The sequence below is a fragment of the Moschus berezovskii genome, chromosome 17, assembly GCF_049115385.1.
Source record: "Moschus berezovskii isolate FMDL1 chromosome 17, NW_MosBer_1.0, whole genome shotgun sequence".
NCBI lineage: Eukaryota > Metazoa > Chordata > Mammalia > Artiodactyla > Moschidae > Moschus > Moschus berezovskii.
Genome location: NC_142476.1, coordinates 14,937,164 through 14,957,152, shown reverse-complemented (window position 1 = coordinate 14,957,152; position 19,989 = coordinate 14,937,164). Strand labels below are relative to the sequence as shown.

At 47.6% G+C, this 19,989-nt stretch overlaps 1 protein-coding gene across 5 annotated transcripts in view; it reads left to right on the top strand.

The window, feature by feature from the left end:
* The window catches only part of NEK7 (NIMA related kinase 7), a 144,314-nt gene that overhangs the window by 69,710 nt on the left and 54,615 nt on the right, over positions 1-19,989 (top strand). For all 5 annotated transcript variants that reach the window (XM_055418968.2, XM_088845221.1, XM_088845220.1 and 2 more), the window contains 3 exons: positions 7,548-7,688; positions 14,192-14,254; positions 15,727-15,837. In XM_055418968.2, coding sequence (XP_055274943.1) covers positions 7,548-7,688; positions 14,192-14,254; positions 15,727-15,837 — 315 coding nt within the window. The remainder of the gene's footprint in view (positions 1-7,547; positions 7,689-14,191; positions 14,255-15,726; positions 15,838-19,989) is intronic.

Below are 19,989 nucleotides of genomic sequence, written 5' to 3'. Positions count from 1 at the left end.
CCAGGTAGTATAACTAGTGATGGTTAAATGATTCAGATACCAAGATCTTATAAATGTTTCAATCATTGGTTGCATTTGATCACTCATTTTTCCTATGCTGTAGTGGATTCTGTCCTTTGTTTGATGAAAAGCCAGTTATAGTGATTAATGGCATATCATTCCAGCTGACTTAAATCTCAGACTTTCAGTGTCTTTAGGAATAGGTTACTTTTGAAATAGCTTAAGAAATTTTAGGGAGATGATTTTTCAAATGGGAAGAAGAATGACTAATTAGATTGCTGGCAGACGTGATTTTTTGTTTTAACATGTTTTTTAAATTTCTGGTGAGGTTTATATAGAAAGTAGTGTGTAAGAGCTCTGTGTGAGATATTGTCAAAAGGGTGTTCCAGTTTGTGTAGTTGGGAGCTGAGTAATGTCTCTTTAAAGATCATCCATAGAATGAGCTTCATTGCCAAATAAAATTGAAGGGCATTTTTAAGTTTCGTTACTTTCAAATTTTGGAGAAATTTAATAATATTAACATAAGTATAGTATCTGTTAGATTACACAGTTGGCAAGATGAAAATCGCCAGTAAGAGATGAGTTTGCAGTAACAGTGAAAACCTTATTAATGGTGTTAAGTATTGTTAATCTTGGCATGTACATTAGATCGTTGATAACAATACCTCCAGGAATTGTCAGGACAGGATTTTCTCCCCGGGGAGTCTGTCGAGTCCATGGCGGGGCTCCTCTAATTTCCCCAGGGAAAACTATTATCATCATGTTACCCTGAATTATCTTACTGCTCATTAAACGTTCTTGCCTTCAAATTTAAAAGAAATTAGAGAAATTAATTTAGTCCTGGGAAATCATTGTTTAACGAGTTCGCACCTGTGAGAGTATGAGCCAGTGGCACAACAGACTGCGTTTTATTTTAAAATGAAAAGTATTTATGTGCAGGAGGGGACTGACACGTAGAAGTTAATCCCAATTAGTTAGCATGATCTGATGGTAGGTAATTAAAGTGCATTCAGATCAACAAGAGTTTCCTTAATGAGAATGCTGGACATTTTAAGGTGTTATATAAAGCCTCCTTCACTCTCAGGTTTGATTTTTTTAGTCGTCATATGTGATTTTGAGTATTTATTTTACGTTTCTGAGATTTTTGGGTTCTTTTAACTTGTGGATTCACACATCTCCGGAGACCAAACACAATTTACCACAAAAATGTAATGCACATGCTTGCAGCGTCAGTCCTAACCGTGCCCTCTATTCAAGGAGTCACGGGTGTTTTCCCGTTAGTAATTAAGAAATGAAATGACACCAGTAAAAACAATCAAACAGTAACAAAAGCTGTATGAGCTTACAGTGATGTTATCCATGTTGAATAGTTACACTTTAAGACTTAATCCAAAAAGGAATTCGTTTGAGAAATATTTTATGGAGTATGTGGTCTTTATTTTGCAATTTTGGAAGCTCCTCTGTGCTGAAATAGGCACAGGCCTCAGTCTCTGTCACCAGGAGCTTGCAGTTTCAAGCCTGGAGTGTTTACAGGCTTTCAAGCAGTTGCTCACTTCAGTTTGCCTGGGACTTTAAACTTGAGTGTGACCGTGTTCAACAGGAAGCCGGCTTACCTCCATAGGTGGTTTTAGGTGTTACCTGCTCCCTCACAGTAATGAGGCCTTCAGGCAGGAAAATTTTACTTAGATATGGTGTATGTCTCCAAGGAGCCTTATACGCACAGGGTCTGGCTGTGTTCATCTGCAGATCAGGGCGAGAGTCCACGTGCTAACTGGAGTGTCTGCTGGAGGGCAAGCCCAGGGCTGGGCAGTGCTTGGAGACCCTAGTGGAGGGGCTGCTGGCACGTGGAAGTCTGGCTGTAGATTCAAGCTTGTCTGGGCCCAGAGAAGGAGGGCCAAAGAAGAAAATCGAGGTCAGGACTAGGGAGTTTCAGTCTTGACGCCTCGACTTGAAGGAGGCTGTGGGGAGAGAGGGTCGGTGGCGGGCTGTGACCGTGGGTGCCCCGGGGGAGGGCAGAGGTGACCGTGAGCCACGTGCGTGTGCGAGGCTCTGTCCCTGGTGACACTCACACGCCGCCCTCGGGTGGGCGCCCGCCTGCCCTGGCGACGTGGGTACTAGGTTTGGGCAGCTGCCCAGCTGAGAGAGACACTGAGAATCAGACCTGAGGCCCCAGCCCAGCCTTGGGGAGTGACTCCAGACCCTGTGCCGTTTCTCTGGGGCATTGTGAGAGCCTGGGCTTCCTTGCTGGCTCAGCGGTAAAGAACTCTCCTGCCACTGCAGGAGGCTCAGATGCAGTCCCTGGATAGGAAGATCCACTGGAGAAGGGAATGGCAACCCACTCCAGTATTCTTGTCTGGAGAATCCCATGGACAGAGGAGCCTGGTGGGCTGCAGTGTGTGGGGTCGCAAAAGGGTCTTACATGACTTAATGACTAAAGTGCCATCAGCGTCAGGTCAGGCCTTAGACGGCAGTGTCCAGGGCTTCGCATATGACCCCCGCAGCGACAGTGCACTAACATTCAAGTCTCCTGACCTGGCGGGGGTGCAAGGCAAGTCTCTGTCTCACCCTTTGGAAGCTGTTAAGGGCAGAGGGAGTTCTTTCAGCTGTGTTCACCTATTTAGTAAATACTGTCTGTTTCATGTCACGCCACCTTCGTGGCATCTGGACACAAAGATAAAGCTTGGTTTCTGCCTTGAGAAGCTGTGCTTGGAGGGAGAAATAGACACATGTAAACAAATAATTAAAGTCCAGTGAGATCCAGAACCCAGCCCAGTGCCTGAGCTTGCACGGCTGTCTGCAGAGTTGACTGCTGCTGGAGACTGTGGGCCCAGGGCAGGGGCCCCTGAGAAGGGCCTTCAGATGGGTCTCCACGGTGAGCAGAGGTGGGCCATGTGTGCAGAGTGCAGGTCCCCAGAAGGCCGGGTCACGTGGATGCTGTGTGTGGAGGGGTGAGCTGCTGCTGGACTTGGGGGCAGACGGGGAGGATGGTGGGGAGGCCAGGGCAGGTGTGGGGTGTCTGTGAGACGCTCCGCCTCCGGTGTAGGTGGGCTCAGTGTGTGATGGAAGAGACAGAGTTGTGTTTTACTTTCATAAAAGCTGAAAATCCTTTAAATGACTCACATTATTCCAGAAGTTATTTCGTGCGGCTCAGACACACAGCCTGGTGATGAAGGGGTTGTGGGGCCTGAGACCCCTTTTATGCACTGCATGGAGAGCAGGGTAAGGCGGTTGCAGTGATCTTACTTGCTTTATTTTGTATCTGATTTGCATCTCAGAATTTTGCTGAGTTATTTTATTCCCCAGCATAATTCAGGTGCTAAGTTAAAAAATATGGGGAATTGGACCACATCCAAAAAATAAAAATGAAAATACAGCTCTTCCCTAAAAATAGTTCACTTGCATGGGCAGTGGCTTGATGATGTCATCTCTTTTATTTTAAGCACCTCACACAGTGCTGTTTACCCGGGACATCACTCATCCACACACAGCAGGGCCCCGGCCACAGCGTCGGAGAATCACTGCCCAGGTGTGTGTGTCACCTGCCCGGCCACGTCTTAAAGGAGACCACCCCGCGCCCGGGCTGATCTTCCCGCAGATCGCCGCCGCGTGCCCGAGCCTCGGGGCGGGGGTGCCGGGACGTGCAGCCCTGCTCCGTCTCGTGTCTGCTCCGCGCGTCTAGGCCGGGCGACAGGACACGGGAGCAGATGAGACAGGCTGTCAGTCAGCCGCGCTGCCCTTTGAAGAAAGGCCACGGGGGGAAAGGGTGCCGCAAATGGGCTGTGAAGTTTACATACACTGCCCACTGTTAAACAGATTACGTCTAATGAAGTGTCTAATGCTCAGGCCGTATCAGCCTAATCCTGGGTGGCAGCTCATCCCTCCGCTGCCAAAAAAACGCCGCCCTCTGGCCCTCACTGGCCACTCCGGCGGCCATGCGCAGGGAGGCGCCCAGCCTTAATAAACGCAGACAGTGTGTGATCTGACATGCAAATGTAGGTCATTGCATATGTAAATGTGTGATTACGCGCCTGCATGCCAAAACACATTAGCCGGCCTCCGCGCTCAGCATGCGGTCGTCACAGCGCCTGAGCAGCCCCGTTACCGCGCGGACAGGGACCGGGGTCCGGGCAGGCCTGAGTGCGTGCAGGGGTTGCGTGGTCGCGTTCCCGATGAGGAAGCCGTGTGTCACCCCGGACCGACACGCTTTCATCCAGGAAGGAGCGGTCAGGTGTTTGGAAGAGAGGAAGGAGACCCACCTCTAAGATGTTGCAGTCTGTCCTACTGTGTAGATGGAAAAAAACCAAAACGTTAGTTAGAAAAGCGTGGACAATCGAAAGTCTCTCCTCCTTAAGTGAAATGAAGTTAGGAAAGCTAGAAGTTGCTAGTATCCACTGACTGTATCTGAGAAGTGAGACGTCTAAGTTTCCTTTGTTAAGTAGGTGACAGTTCCTTGATGGATCAGCTGGTAAAGAATCCGCCTGCAATGCAGGAAACGCTGGTTCAATTCCTGGGTCAGGAAGACCCCCTGGAGAAGGGATAGGCTACCCACTCCAGCATTCTTGGGCTTTCCTGGTGGCTTAGCTGGTAAAGAATCTGCCCACAATGAGGGAGACCTGGGTTTGATCACTGCGCTGGGAAGATGCCTTGGAGAAGGAAAGGCCACTCACTCGAGTACTCTGGCCTGGAGAATTCCGTGGACTATACTGTATAGTCCATGGGGTCACAGTCAGAGATGACTGAGCCACTTTCACTTCACTTTATAGTGACTGTTATAAATTCATCTCAGTGACCACAAAAAGAAATCTTATACTTGAACAGCGTGGCAAGTAGTCTCCCTTTATTTTATGGTTTCATTCCTATTTTTTTCATTTTTGGTATGTGTGTTTCTAGTCCCATTTCTGTTTCATTCATCAAAAGGCCTAAAATTGAAAATACTGTGGATCATCGCATAGGGTACCATAATATTTACTACATTGTAGGTGGCTGTTTAGTAACCCCAGAGGATGGCTAACCCTGTGCTTGGGAACTGGGGCTTGGGCATCAGCTAGCCATGGATCTGGTGTGAGAACATCTGCCTGATAGGATCATCATGAGAACTGAATTAAATGGCATAAAAAGTACTAATTCATAGGACCTGTTACATTATAGCTGCCAAAATGGGACCTTTTTTACTGTAGCAGTGTTATTCTTCTGTTCTGGCAGCTATTTATGGTTCATATTCACATAACGAATTCGTGAAATTTGTATTCTGATTATTTTTCCTGTCTTAAAGGAAGAGTGGTATTTTTCTTATTTTGGACTTTTCAGAAGAAAGAAAAGCTATGCATAGTAACAAGTTATTGCTACTTTTCCCCTCTTTTTTGAGAAACTTGCATTTGAATGGCAGTGAAACTCCAGCAGACTTTTACAGTTTTTTGCTAGCGTGATAGATGTAGTGACATGAACAAGGTCCATGTATTAGGGGTTAATGTAATGCCCATATGTCAAAACAGCCTTTTGCATATGTCATGGGGTCATCAGCCCTCACTAAGGTTTATTTGAGAACTGAGAGTTCAAGCTGCCTTAGTGGGTTAGGAACCCATGCGCCCTTTGGCTGCACCAGTAGGTGTTTAGTGTTCGGCCTTAATCAGGCCCTGTGAGAATGTCATGTTGACTTCGAGTTGGCCCAGAGTAGAGAAGGTCCATTCGGATGTGAGCAGAGTGGTGCCAGGCCAAGAAGGGTCTACTTATCAGGAATGCCGGGATCTGGAAGAGGCCCACGAGTGTTTGGCCAAAAAAAAAAAAAGATGGAAAAGCGCATGTGATGGCTGAGCTGTTTCGTTATATTTCAGTAGACAGAGATGCTGCAGGTAGAGCAGGAGCGACATGAGGCACTGCAGAGGCAGCCTTCCCGGGGCGTTCGTAGTGGCCTCCGTGCTGGACAGCGTTTGACCCCGTGGGCGCGCAGCTCAGGTCTGTCCTGTGGCCGGGTGGTGGATGGCTGAGTCTGTAAGCAAGGAACAGAACTAGGACAGTGGATAGAACACATAAGCAGGTGGGTTTCACCCCCGGAGGGGCCCACGGTAATGCCGCCTCCCAGCCCTGTGATCCCGCTCAGCGCAGCTGAGGCCCCTTCGTGTGTCCCCGTGGGCTCTTTCCAAGCAGAAACACTTCTTAGGGTACATCTGTTTCCCTAGGGGCTAGTCCAGTGCCTGCCGTCTAATGAGTACTAAAAAGTGTGAGTTTCAAAAAGAAATGACTTTTCCCATGAACAGCAAAAAAATATATTGTTTAAAAGATATTTATGTACTAAGTGACAGAAAGAAAGAAAGACAGTGAAGTTGCTCAGTTGTGTCTGACTCTTTGTGACCCTGTGGACTGTAGCCTATCAGGCTCCTTCGTCCATGGGATTTTCCAGGCAAGAATACTGGAGTGGATTGCCATTCCTTCTCCAAGTGACAGAGGCCAATCTGAAAGGCTACATACTGTATCATTTTAACTCTGTGATATTCTGGAAAAAACAGAACTGTGGGTCCAGTGAAAAGGTCGGTGGCTGCTAGGCGTTGGTGGGGAGCGAGGGGTGAACAGGCAGAGCACAGGGTGTTTTGGGGCAGGGAAAATATTCTGTGATGCCAAAATTCTGGGGAGCTTCCCAGGTGGCTCAGGGGTAAAAGAATCCACCTGCCAATGCAGGAGATGCAGGTTCAGTCCCGGGGTCGGGAAAACCCCCGGGAGAAGGGAATGACACCCCACTCCCAGCCCATGGACAGAGGAGCCTGGTAGACCCCAGTCCAGGGGGCCGCGAAGAGATGGACACAACTAAGCGACTGAGCGTGCACACAAGCACTTTGATTATGGGTGCAGGTCGTTCTCCGTTGGTCCACGCCCATAGAGCGCGCTGGGGAAGACTGAGGGTGGGAGGAGATGGGGACGACGCAGGAGGAGATGGCTGGATGGCATCACCGACTCAGTGGACATGGGTTTGAGCTCCAGGAGTTGGTGATGGACAGGGAGGCCTGGCGTGCTGCAGTCCGTGGGGTCGCAAAGAGTCGGACACGACTGAGCGACTGAGCTGACGGAGAATGTTCCGCAGTGAGGGTGAACTCCAGTGTTAACTGCAGACTTTGGGTGTTTCATGTCAGTGTAAGCTCCTCAGTGGTGCCCAGGGTCTGGCTCTGATGGGGTGTTGTAATGAGAAAAGCAGTGCCCGGGTGAGGGTGGGGTGCACCGGGAACCTCTCGACTTTCCTCCTAATATTCTGCTTTTAAAAACTTTGATCTTTTTTTTAAAAAAAATGTAATGATATAGTGGTAGACATGCTGCCCCTGGAATTGTTCTGTGCAGAAGTGTCATCAGGAAGCTTAGAGGGTTTTCCTGTGCTAGTTGGCAGGTTGACTAAGTGAGTGTGTGTGTGTTTATTTTTATATAATATGAATAGTTTGATAAATGCCTGTCAAACAAATGACTGTCTGCAGGTTTACCATAGAAATCACCTACTTATGTGAAGACAATCAACAGTTGTGTGCATATTGTGTGATTGAAAACTTTCCTGACTTTTTTAATTACAGAAGGCCTTACGACCGGATATGGGCTATAATACGTTAGCCAACTTTCGAATAGAGAAGAAAATTGGCCGCGGGCAATTTAGCGAAGTTTATAGGGCAGCCTGTCTCTTGGATGGAGTACCAGTAGCTTTAAAAAAAGTACAGGTAAGATGACTTTAATCCTATAAATCCATGTAAAATTGTATTCTGTGAATAATAAATAGAGAAAAGTATGTCCTGGGTGATTGGCTCATGATGGTCTCGAGTTGAGAATGATGGGAAAGAATAAAATTGCCCTGTAAACGCTTGCATTAAGGGCCGTGTATGGTGGAAATCACTTTTTAGCTGTAATGCTACTTTTAAAATTGAGCTGGCTCTGTTCACCCGGATTCAGTCATGACTGGAATGATCTTAGAAAAGCTTTCACAGCTCTGGGTTTTAAGAGGCAGATTGGAGTTGTCACCATGGCTCCTAGCTGGGCGTGTGGCTCCATGTCATAGCCTCAGCTGCAGGCCTCAAGCACGGAAACCCGGCTCAGGGAACGCACCGCCTGAAGCCACGACTCAGTGGGCACGCTCCAGGGCGGGTCTCTGTGCTCGTGGAGAACCAGCCTGGCAGTAAAAGAAAGAAAACCAAGGTGAAGTTTATTTACTGGAGGAGATGAGAAAGTGAGATAGGGGAATGTAGGGGATTGCTGTCCCGCTTACCACGGCCACGCTGTGTTGGCATCGGGCCTGCCCTCCTGCCCTGGCTGTGTGCAGGCCCCTCAGGCGCCCGGGTCTGCCAGCTCCCCTGGCATCGGGCCTGCCCTCCTGCCCTGGATGTATGTGGGCTTCTCAGGCGCCCAGGTCTGCCCAGCTCCCTAGGCCCGGCCCTGCCCTCCAGTCCTGGCTGTTTGTGGGCTTCTCAGGCGCCCAGGTCTGCCAGCTCCCCCAGCCCTGCCCTCCTGCCCTGGCTGTGTGCGGGCCCCTCAGGCGCCCGGGTCTGCCAGCTCCCCTGGCATCGGCCCTGCCCTCCAGTCCTGGCTGTTTGTGGGCTTCTCAGGCGCCCGGGTCTGCCAGCTCCCCTGGCATCGGCCCTGCCCTCCAGTCCTGGCTGTTTGTGGGCTTCTCAGGCACCCAGGTCTGCCAGCTCCCCCAGCCCTGCCCTCCTGCCCTGGCTGTGTGCGGGCCCCTCAGGCGCCCGGGTCTGCCGGCTCTCCTGGCATCAGCCCTGCCCCGACGAGCCCACTGCCTCCGGTTGGGGACGCTCGCACCTTTCTGCCTCAGAGTGTGTTTGGCGTCGTGCAGTCTGTCCTCTTTTCAGGGAGAAGGCCGTTCTTGTTGACACCCGCCTGCAGACTTCCTGTTTTATCCTGCTGCCTGGTGTCTTTGTCTCTGTCGAGTCCTGCAAAACCCGTGTCCCCTTCCTCTCACCATTTAATTTCGTGAAGGATCAGTGTCCTTGCAGCAGCCATCACCAGCAGAGGTGAACAGTTTTCCCTTGTATAGTAAGTGTTTATGAAAGCGTTTACAGGACACCCACGTCAGAGGTCAAGACTGGAACGGATACCCTCATGCCCATCACGCAGCTCAGACACATCCATCACTCCCTTCCCTCGCAGGTCACCACGTCCTGAATTTTCTGTGTATCATTCATTCCTTCGCTTTTCTCTAGAGTTTTCTCCACATCGGTCTAAATTCTGAATGAATCCGTTGTTTGCTTTTGCATTTTTGAATTTGCATAAATATTGTCGCGGGTTGGTGTATGGCTGCGCTTTAATCTTTATGCGTACGGTGTTCAGTGTGTGGGTATGCATGTGTGTGTAGCATCGCACGTCGTGTGTGTAGTAGCCCGTTCTTATTACTTGCCGCTAGTTTCGGTTCTATACAGTTGTTTGCTGTTGCAGCGTTTCAGTCCTGTTCATGGCACGTCCTGTATGGCTCCTGGCTCACACACGCAGGAATCCCCCTTTTGTGTGTGCCTGAGACAGAAGCAATGAGCCTTCGTCTCTGCTTTGTTGTGTTGCAGTTGGGACCTCTTCTAGTTTAAGCATAACTTTCTGTATATACAAGAGATGAATGATGCTGCCAAGATATTCTTAGCTTGTATAATTAGGGAACAGTTATCTTAAACCTTTACAAGAAGAAATATAATTGCATTTCAGACATGTTGTTCATTTTTGTGATATATTGCACTTGTGCTGAACAAGAGAGACCAGGGTTCTTCCTTTTTCATAAGCCACCTCTGCAGCTCAGTATGAAATGTTTTAAAATACCATTGACCAGACTCCTTTAATATCTGAAGAATCCTAGCCTCTCTTCAGAAACTGCACCAGGAACCAGACGTTGGATTTCCTCCTGCGGTTTGTTATTTTAAGGCTTCTTACTGTTCTGAAGGGCTGCATCACTGATTCCAGCTAATCCAGGACCTTCCTGGAGGAGCCCTGTGTTGAAACGTTGCGTCTATAATTTGTTGCTCTGCTTACAGATATTTCACGAGACTCTTCAGGAGCAGCGTCCAGGCTCCTCCGCGTAGTTCTCTGGGCGCTTCTGTGCTTTTGCCACGTGTCAGGTTTCAGTTTGCCGTGACCGGCTTGCCGGCAGCCCCAGTGACTTTCCTGGATGTCTGCCTGGCGCCTACATGTGCACGGCAGGGAGTGTGTGCCGAGTGCACCTTCCTTCTCGAGGTCGTAGAGGGATCGGGAGCCTGCGGTGGCGACAGCACTGTCGGGTCTTCTGGAGAATTCGCCCCATCCCATCACGGTTTGTTCGCCACTATCACAGTGCTCCTTAACTGGGGCGCAGGGGCTGGCCTTGCTGCCCTGTCTCCCGGCCTCCCTTCCTGCTGCTCCTCCAGTGGGAGCGGGCGTCTGGTGTTCAGTGGTTAGTGCCGAAAGCTTTGAGAACCAAGATGAACAAAATAACAGGACTCAGGGATCCCAGTGCAAGTGCAGCCAAGACACATCTGAAACAGTGAGAGAGGAACCACGAGGGAGCAGCCTCGAGGAGCCCAGAGTGAGAGGGAGGTAGAGAAAGTCTTCCCAGGGCACTTGGTCTGGGTCTCAGAACTGCAGTTGTGTCGGAAGATTAGCAGCCAGTTGTTTTGATCTGGTCCATGCTTAGCTCATTCATCATTTGGTCGTTAATTCTTGTCTGACTCTTTGCGACCCTGTGGACTGTAGCCCACCAGGTTCCTCTTGTCCATGGGATTCTCCAGGCAAGAATGCTGGAGTGACTTGCCATGCCCTTCTCCAGGGGATCTTCCCAACCCAGGCATCAACCTGGGTCTCCTGCATTGCAGGCAGATTCTTTACCATCTGAACCACCAGGGATGCCCCATATTTGCTTATATTTAATAGCTATTTTAAAGCATTCATCAAGAAAATCAGTTGCAAGTCAGATTTTCCATAATTCAAGCTTTTAAAAAACTTTTTAAAGCATATTAATGCTTTTTTACCTGTGTTAATTTTCGGTTTTACATCCTGCGTGTTTTGCATGCTGCCCTAATTGCATTAGGATCTTCATGCATTTAAACATTTATGGATAGTAGTTTCTTTCGTAACGCATGCAGTGATTTTAATGTATTTCTAACCCTTTATGGCCATGTGTGCAGTCTCTCTCTCAGAGCTCACTGTGGTTATGGAATATTCATCCCAGTTAAATACTCGGCTCCATCTATGTCCCTTGTCTTCCAGTCTGCAGGACTTTTTCTTTTTCTAAAGTGTGTTCTCAGCCCCTTGCTCTTATTTTCCTGTGCGGCTCCCAGCACCGCGCTGTCTCTGCCGAGACCAGGAATCCTGGTTTCTCCCCACGCCAGCCACCGGCACCTGGTCGTCCGCTCTCGGTGGCCACCCGGCCCTCACTGTGCCCCGGGGTTCTGTGTCAGCCGTCCACAGTGACCTTGTCTCTGACTTCATCCTGACCAGGCACGCTGGCCCACATCCCCTCGACCTCTTACTTCAGGTCTGACCTCAGTTGTCTGGTTATGTTACTTGGACCTTTGTCAGCTGTGAGAGCAGCCTGGATGTTTCCATTTCAGAATCTCCCCGTCTTGCTCAGCCCCGAGCAGGATTTCTCTTGGCCGCGTGTTTCTTCATTTCTGCTTTCACCGGGAGCCCCTGTCCCACGCCCACAGCCCCGAGGGGCACTGCTTGCCTCTCTCTGGAGCTGCACTCTCTTGCATGTCTTACTTGGATGCATTTTAGCCGCAGGATAAGCAGAACCCAAACCAGCCGGCACGTATGACTACAGTGTTGGTGGTGGAAGTGCCTCGGCTGGCCATGTGCCCTCACGCTTAGGAAAGTGCCCACCGTGCTGCGTGCTTTCCCATCGCGGCCGCCCTCACTACCCTTCCCCCTGCCTGTGCTCCAGGAGGGCCCTTTCTCCTCTGTCGCCCGGTTCCTGCCTCCCTGCAGTCTTACCCCTTGCCGTCCTCACGATGTCCCCGTGGCTGCTGCTGCTCCAGCACCCACCGCGTCTCCCTGCACGGCCTCGGGTCCCGCTCTCCCTGGGGTCCCCTTCTCCTTCCTTCCATGGCGCCTCCTCCCCACGCGCCTTTCGGGGCAGGTCTCACCCTCAGGGTTTGGCTCAGTTGCCGCCTTTCCCTGACTTCCTAATGGTGGCTTCTGAGCCCGTCGAAGCCCTGACTAAACTTGGCTGAGCGTCAAGCTCTCGGGAGGTCCAAACAAAGCATGGACTTCCGGTGGAATCTCTCCCAGACCTTCTGGTTTTAAGGACGTGGGGCTTCTGGTGCTCCAGGAGGCAATCACTGTAGGCTGAGCAAGTTAGAAGGCGTCCCCTTGGAAGCGGGTTTCTGTTTTTTAATAAAGGACACAGACAGGTATCCGGTTCCTTGCCATCCTTTGCCAGGGCCTTAGGAGCCCACGAGGAAGCTTTGAGGCCTGCCTCTGATGTGCCCTCCGGACGTGCAGGCGTCTGCCGAGAGGGGCCGAGGGCCCGGGGAGCCCCTGCGCCCGTCGCCGCAGCCCTGGGGCCTGTGTGTGGAGCGCGGATGCTCCTTTCTGTCTGAGCGGCCGCACCCTTCTCCCGGGTTTCCTCCTCCCTGCCCTCGCGAGCGCGGGCCCGCAGTTGGCGGCCGCCGGCCGAGGGTTAGGCCGCGCCCACTGTCAGCCAGGCCGGGCGGGCGGAGGAGCGGGGCCTGGACCCGGAACCGGGCGGAAGGGGCACCGCGCGGGCGAGGGCGGCCCGCGGGTGCGGGAGCCCAGCGCAGGCCTCGACCGGGCCGTTCGTCCAGGCTCCCGTGGGCTGGGCCTCCCGGCTAGGATTCCTTTTATGCGAGATTCACTCAGAGTAAGATAGGACACTTGGTCAGACTCTCTTAGTGTTATTTTTAGGTACTTTACTACATTCTCAGTGTTTTTTCCTCTGATAGATGCCCTTTCAAGGACATTTGTGTTAAGTCACTTGAAGGCCTTTTTCTTCCTGAAGATGTAGGTGTTACCATTTTCATCAGTTGTGAATAATTCTGGCAAAATTTAAAGATGACAAAAGAAAACTTGTAAAATGATCCAGAGAACACCAAGAGCTTATCAGCCAGTCACTTACCCTAAACACGGCTTTACTCTTCTCAAACATAAATTTAAAAACCCACAGAAGCTTGGATAGAGCCACGAAGATGCTTTCTAGAGACAACCCTGTAAACAGTTTATGAAAATCTGGATTTTTTTTTTCTCCCCCGTATCTGTTGTCTCTTCTTGCTCATGGAATCAGGTTTGAATCTATGTCTGGAAATGATTTAAGCTAAAGATACAGTTTTTATTTTTGTCTTGAAATTCTGCCTAAGAGAAAAAGGAAGATAAAATTCTTTTAAATTTCCAGTGAAGTGTATCTATGGCTCAGAGTTTAGTTTTGCCTTAAATGTGCCAGCAGTACTTCATTCCTCACTGTTTGGAAGTCACTTTTGGTATTGAGAATTCAGTTAAATGTAGTTTAATTTGTAGTTCTAAATTAATTTAATTATAAGTATTTTTAAAAATATGTAACCATGTAAAAATTTTTTTATTGGAGTATAGTTGTTTTATATGGTCGTATTAGTTTTTGCTGTACAGCAAAGTGAGTCAGCCATATGTACACATGTAGCCCTTCTCTTGGATTTCCTGCCCATCTGGGTCACTCAGAGCCCCAAGTCGAGGTCCCTGTGTATACAGTAGGTCCTCATTAGTTGTCTGTGTTACACACAGTCGTGTGTGTGTGTCAACCCCAACCTCCCAGCTCACCCCACCCCTCCCGTCCCGCTTGGTGTCCGCAGATTTGTCCTCTGCGTCTCTGTCTCTGCTTCTGTTTCTGGTATGAGGTCGTCTAGACCAGCTTTTCCAGGTTCCACATATGTGTTAACATACGATGCTTGTTTTTACTGTTAATTTTCCACATGCTTGGAACTTTGAGAGATTTCTTTGATTGTATATTTTAAAGCACTTTGTATTATTTATGAAATATGTAGCTGTTCTCTTTTCCCATTTTTAATACTGACTGCCTCTGGAGGGAAAAACGTATACCCTCTGGTAGTTACGTGAGATAAATTACCTGTTGATCTCCATCGCTCCTAAATGCTAATTGGAAAGTACACTTCTAAATGTGTAATTATGTATAGAGTATTACAGTGGACTTACATGGTAGTTTGAACCATGGATTACCGTTTTATTGAGTAATACTGAATTTTATTTTTAGATATTTGATTTAATGGATGCCAAAGCACGTGCTGATTGTATCAAAGAAATAGATCTCCTTAAGGTAAGTAACAAACGAACTGTTGACTGTTTTGAACATAACTGAGTGGGTTGATAAAAGTGATTTATTAAGATTTTACACTTATAAGGAAAACAGTTTTTGAGATGTAGCCCATGCCACTGATTGCAAATAATGTATAAATTTGAAATCAGTATATTGAAGAATGCAGTTACCTTTTGGATTCATTGTACACTAATTTAATTGGAATGTTTGGTAGAATTAACTCCCTCCCCCATTTCAAACTAGAAATAGGCATAAACATGAAACGTGGAAGAAATTTTTTTCTTGACCATCCCGATTAGACGTATTCTGAATGTTGGATGATGCAAATGCGTATTTGGTGTGACATATCGAGAATGTGAGCTGATCCCAGTGGTTCACATGTTTAAAATGATATTTCCATGTCTTTTTTCCAGATTTAGAAAGGGTGGTGTAAAGAGTATGTCAGTTTCTCGCCCACTCAGAGAATAGGTCTGAGGTTTGAGTTACCTTCACACGGCATTTGTTATAGTGGAATTTCTTTTGAGGAACGCTGTGGCTTATGTTGTATTTTTAACTTTCGGATAAAGCTTGGATGATATTTATGCTGTCCATTTTTGTTTGTGCCCAAAATGAATCAGATTTATTAAAAGTAAAAAGTACACTCTAAGCCATTCTTCCCACTGTTCTACTTATTGTAGTTATTTCCTGGGACAAGAAGTGACTAAAGCTTTAACAAACCTTTGTTAGAGAAATAATGTATCATCACAGAGAATGTGGGAGGAAAACCTATCTTCTATAAGTAGGAAGAAAAGAAGAAAAGCCTGTGTATACTCTGGGATAATTCTTGAATAATTTTCTTTGAGAAATGATTTGTCTTATATTACCTTGGTTAAAGATTGAATGAAAAGACTGTTAGAAAAGATTGTAAATATGTGTAAACTAATGCATATATTTCTACGAGGTAAATTTTTTTTAAGATAATAATCAACCCCACCGATAGGCTCAAGTATTTGTAGTATTTGATATAAAAGCAATATGTTACATATAGTAGATGTCAGATTTTTATCACTGGCTGAAGTTTTACTAGGATCAGCCTTCAAAATAGTAAAAAGGGAAAGTGCACTTAGCATTGAGTGCCTTTAAATGACAGTTATCATTTAGAAGGATATAATTTTTAACAATTGGCTATGTAATTTGGTCATTCATTTATATGCATAGTTTATATATTTGTTGGGCACAGCAATACTTTTAAAAATTTTAGGTATATAATGTACTCTATGATTTCTAAGAATATTAAAAAAAATAATTGTATAGTTTTACTTTCAATAATTATAATACTTATTTCAAAATTCACTAGATGAAAGAAAAATACAGTCATGTTAAGATTTCTGTAATTTGAAATGCAGTCACTAATTTTATTCTTAAGTTACAAAACTGTGAGTGACTAGGGAATTTACAGTAAGAAAACTTCTTGATGCCTTTTTTTTCCTCAGCAACTCAACCATCCAAATGTAATTAAATATTATGCATCATTCATTGAAGATAATGAACTGAACATAGTTTTGGAATTAGCCGATGCTGGTGATCTATCCAGAATGATAAAGGTAAGGTTTTTTGTTGTTTTTTTTTTAAAAAAACTAAAGATTTACCTTTTTTTGAGAGTTGTATGTTGCACGAATAGGCACATCGGATGCTCTAAAGACCTCACCACAAGGCGTGACATTTGGTAGCCATGTAATCAATGGTAGGCCATGGTGATGGTTGTGATTATGAAGCTAGGTACCTGGTGAAGTGGTCCTTTTGGATGTATGAACACTCTAGAACCAACTTGAACATAGACCGAGGGTGTGTTGTGTATCAGGTGAAGGAACAGCTCTGCAGCTTGGCTTCTCCACGCAGGTCACCCTCTGTCCACGTTGTCTGGGCGTCAGGCCGAGGGGCTGGCAGGAACTGTGGAGCAGCCTGGCTGGGCCGCCCCCTGCTCGTGGGAGGGACGCGCCGAGAGGAGAGCGGGCCTCGCGCTCAGTCTTGCATGTCACACCCTGATTTGACCCCTTAGAAGTCATTTAACTTTCTTTTCTGGAAGCGCAAGTGTCGGTCGCTCAGTTGTGTCTGACTTTTGCGACCCTGTGGACTGCAGCCCTCCAGGCTCCTCTGTCCATAGGATTCTCCTGGCAAACATATTGGAGTGGGTTGCCATTTCCTTCTCCAGGGGATCTTCCCGACCCAGGGATCGAACCTGGGTTTCCTGCATTGTAGGCAGATTCTTTACCATTTGAGCCACTGGGCTGAAGTTCACCTGCAAGTTACAGAAACTGCCTGATGACAGTAGCCTAAGAACTGGTTATCCTTGGCCTTGGCCTAACTTAACTTCTTTCTATGCGCCACATTTCCCCCAAGACAGACTAATGATAGAACCTACTTCATGGGGTCATTTTAAATGATCAATTAATTTATACACACACACACATATTTATATAATGTATGTTTGTATGTGTACACTCACAGAAGAACGCCGAAGAGGGCCCCCCGCATAGGAACACTGTGTCAAAGGAGGCCATTGCTGTATCATGTGTTGTTATGTGTATTTCTCTGTTGTATAAAATTCTGGGGCTGACGTGGCAGTTGTGACGTCAGGGTCTCAGGCCTGAGACGTGAGGGGAGACAGGCGCTCGGTGGCTGTGTTTGTGGGCACGGCACTGGATGCTCGCTGCCACCCCGTGTCTTCCGCTTCACGCCGTTGGCCAGAATGTCATCTTAGGAACACGTGTGGGTGCGGGAGGCTGGCCTGCGTGCTCTTCATTTGGCTGTCCATGTGCGAGCTAACCTCCTCTTACTCTGCAAGCCAAGCCGAACAGTGCAGAAATCAGCCAAGACCAACGGCCTGAGAAAAGTCAGGGCTGTGAGCTCTGAGCCTGCTCCAGCAGAGGACCCACTCCAGCACCAGAGTGTGGGCAAGGTTCCTGGCCAAGGGGAGGAGAAGGGGGTCTCCACGGTGGATAGGCAGGGGGGCTCGGATGTGCTCCGATGGGCGGCCGTGGCATGCTGAAGCCGCCACTGAGCCCACTGCAGTCGGGCATCTGAGGTGACTGGCTCGTGTGTGTATTTGGCTTCCTCTGGTTGGTCCTAAATTGGAAGCAGGGACAGAAATTGGGGGAGCTGTCAGTTACTGAGTCCCGGCCGTCTGGGGCTGATTGTTAACAGAAGTTACTGTTTAGCTTCCTGGATTGTCACTAGAGAGAGCAGTGTGACCTCCTGCGAGTCGGACGGAGCAGGCTGGCTTCTTGGGCTGCTTGCTGCTGGAGTGAAAAGGTTGGTTTCCTGCCCAGGTTGCTGCGGACTGTGGTTCGAAGGTCTGTTTTCACATGTGCTCTGGCCATTGTCTGTCTGTGTATCCCGTCTCTCAGCAGATACTTGAGCACAGCTGGTAGTCTGCCATGCGGAGTTCTCCTAAGGGGGTTTTAGAAACAGTGTTAGGTGCTTTGCATGCATTATCTTTACTCTTTACAATGATTTTTGGAGGTAATTTTGACAACTAGAGAAGTATCATTACTAGTAAATAGAAGCACTCTGTTTGAAATTAGGTTTGTCTGATGCAAAAATCCATGTGTTTTCCTTGAGAGGCCCTTAAGAATTTTTGAATCACAAAACTCCTTTGAAAAAATCAGATGAAAACCTTTGACCGCCTCTACCTGGAACATGCTGATGCATCCACGGTTTGCATTCCATTCCAGGCCTTCACAGATGTTCTGGTACAGGTGTCTGTGGATTTGCTAGCAGCGATCCTGTTTCCAGTGTGAGTTTAGTGTCAGCCACTTAAACACTGTCGTATCAGTAAACTTTTAGGCCCAGTTTCCCCATCTGTAAGATGGAGAGAGTTTTACAATTTCTAAATATAAAAAGTCTGCATAAAAGGAAGGTGATGTTCTCATTATCACAGAACGCTATCAAGCTGACTGTCCCATGGCAGGATGACTCACTGCTCGTCAGGTTTCTGTTTTAGGGACTTCCCACCACTGCCACAGTGAGCTAACCACCAACAAAAGTGTGTCTTTGCAATTTAATTAACAAAGAAAGAAATGCAAATACACAAAAGAAAAATCTTAGAAAAACAGCTATCTATCGAGATGAGACACATAAAAGCAGCTGTAAACGATCCCTCCCAGAGGACAGGGACCACAGGGCCCTGATGTGGATGTGGGGCGTTGCAGGCCCCCAGGACTCAGACGGAGACCCACACTGAAGATAAGAAACTGGACCAACAGAGTCCAGAGATAACTGATCCACAGGCACGAACCAGATCAACCGGGAACGGAGGGCAAAATTCTTTGCTTGATCCTTTAGGTATAAGAGTGATTTAATTACAGGGGGATGGAAAGTGGGCAAGTCCCTATTGGGCAAATGCCTACTGAAGCAGATAAAAGAGACCATTTCAGTTGTAGAGTCTCACCCTAGACAGCGCTTGATGACTGAGGGGTTTGATTTTAGAGTTTGTGCTCTCGTTTAGTCTGCTTTTCTTCCTTCATACATAAAGGCTGCCGTGCTTGGCCTGGGGCCAAGGTGTGCCTGCGCCTATAGCATTTACGTTGGGAGAATACTCCTGTCCGCCGACCATTGGAGAAAAGCAACTCTAGACCGAGCACCTTACAGAAGCCCTGTTAACCTTTGTCGTCAGCAGACTCTGGTTTCTCTGGCCAGATGAAGAAGGAAAAATTTGTCTGTGAACTTACATTTATTGTGGTGATGAATTCAGTTCCGTGTTTAAACAGACGTGTCATAAGTTGACATTATCAAGAAAATTTTTAAGCAACTGACTCAGCGGATCTAGTGAGATAGATTGAGAACAGAATTCTGTTTGGTAATGAGTAGTAACTTAACCATTTATAGAATTGACAGCTATGCCCTTAAAGCAGCCATCATGTAGAAGATGATTTGGGAAACTTTTTTCAAAGAAAAAAAAAACAACTTAAGAACTTTTTAGAAAGTATCAGCTGATTCCTGGGAAGACGCTTACAGAGCCAGAGGTTGGCACTGTCATCCCTGGTTCCTCCCCATGGGCTCTTCTGTGTCAGCCTGCCCTGGTCTTGTCCTTCATCAGAGCTGCCATCAGTTTGCCTGTCAAGATAGAAGACGCTCTGGCTCTGGTTTTCCAGGTCCTCTTGGAGCACTTCTAAAGGCTGAAAGTCTCATTATCGAATCTGTAGATCTGATGGTACTCTCAGCATAGCGCCTGTAACAGAAAGTTTGCCGGGTGTGCAGAATGGAAAGTTTGACTGTGCAGTTCCACATGAGTGGAATGTCTTCACATCCTGATTACAGTCCTGGGAGTCTTTTGCGGGATGATGCTTCAGACCTGATCAAATGCCTAGTTATATTGGGAAGGAGTAATTTATTAACTGGGGAGAATCTGACCTGTAGGATCTCCCCAGGTCTTTCAGCAAATAAAATCACTCTGATCATGGATTGTTGCATTTCAGTTGAACACCAAGTTGTGACTTTTCTTTTCATTTGACTTAGTAAGCTTCAGTTCAGTTCAGTCGCTCAGTCGTGTCCGACTCTTTGCAACCCCATGAATCACAGCACCCCAGGCCTCCCTGTCCATCACCAACTCCCGGAGTTCACTCAAACTCATCTCCATCGAGTTGGTGATGCCATCCAGCCATCTCATTCTCTGTCGTCCCCGTCTCCTCCCACCGCCAATTGCTCCCAGCATCAGAGTCTTTTCCAGTGAGTCAATTTGTTGCATGAGGTGGCCA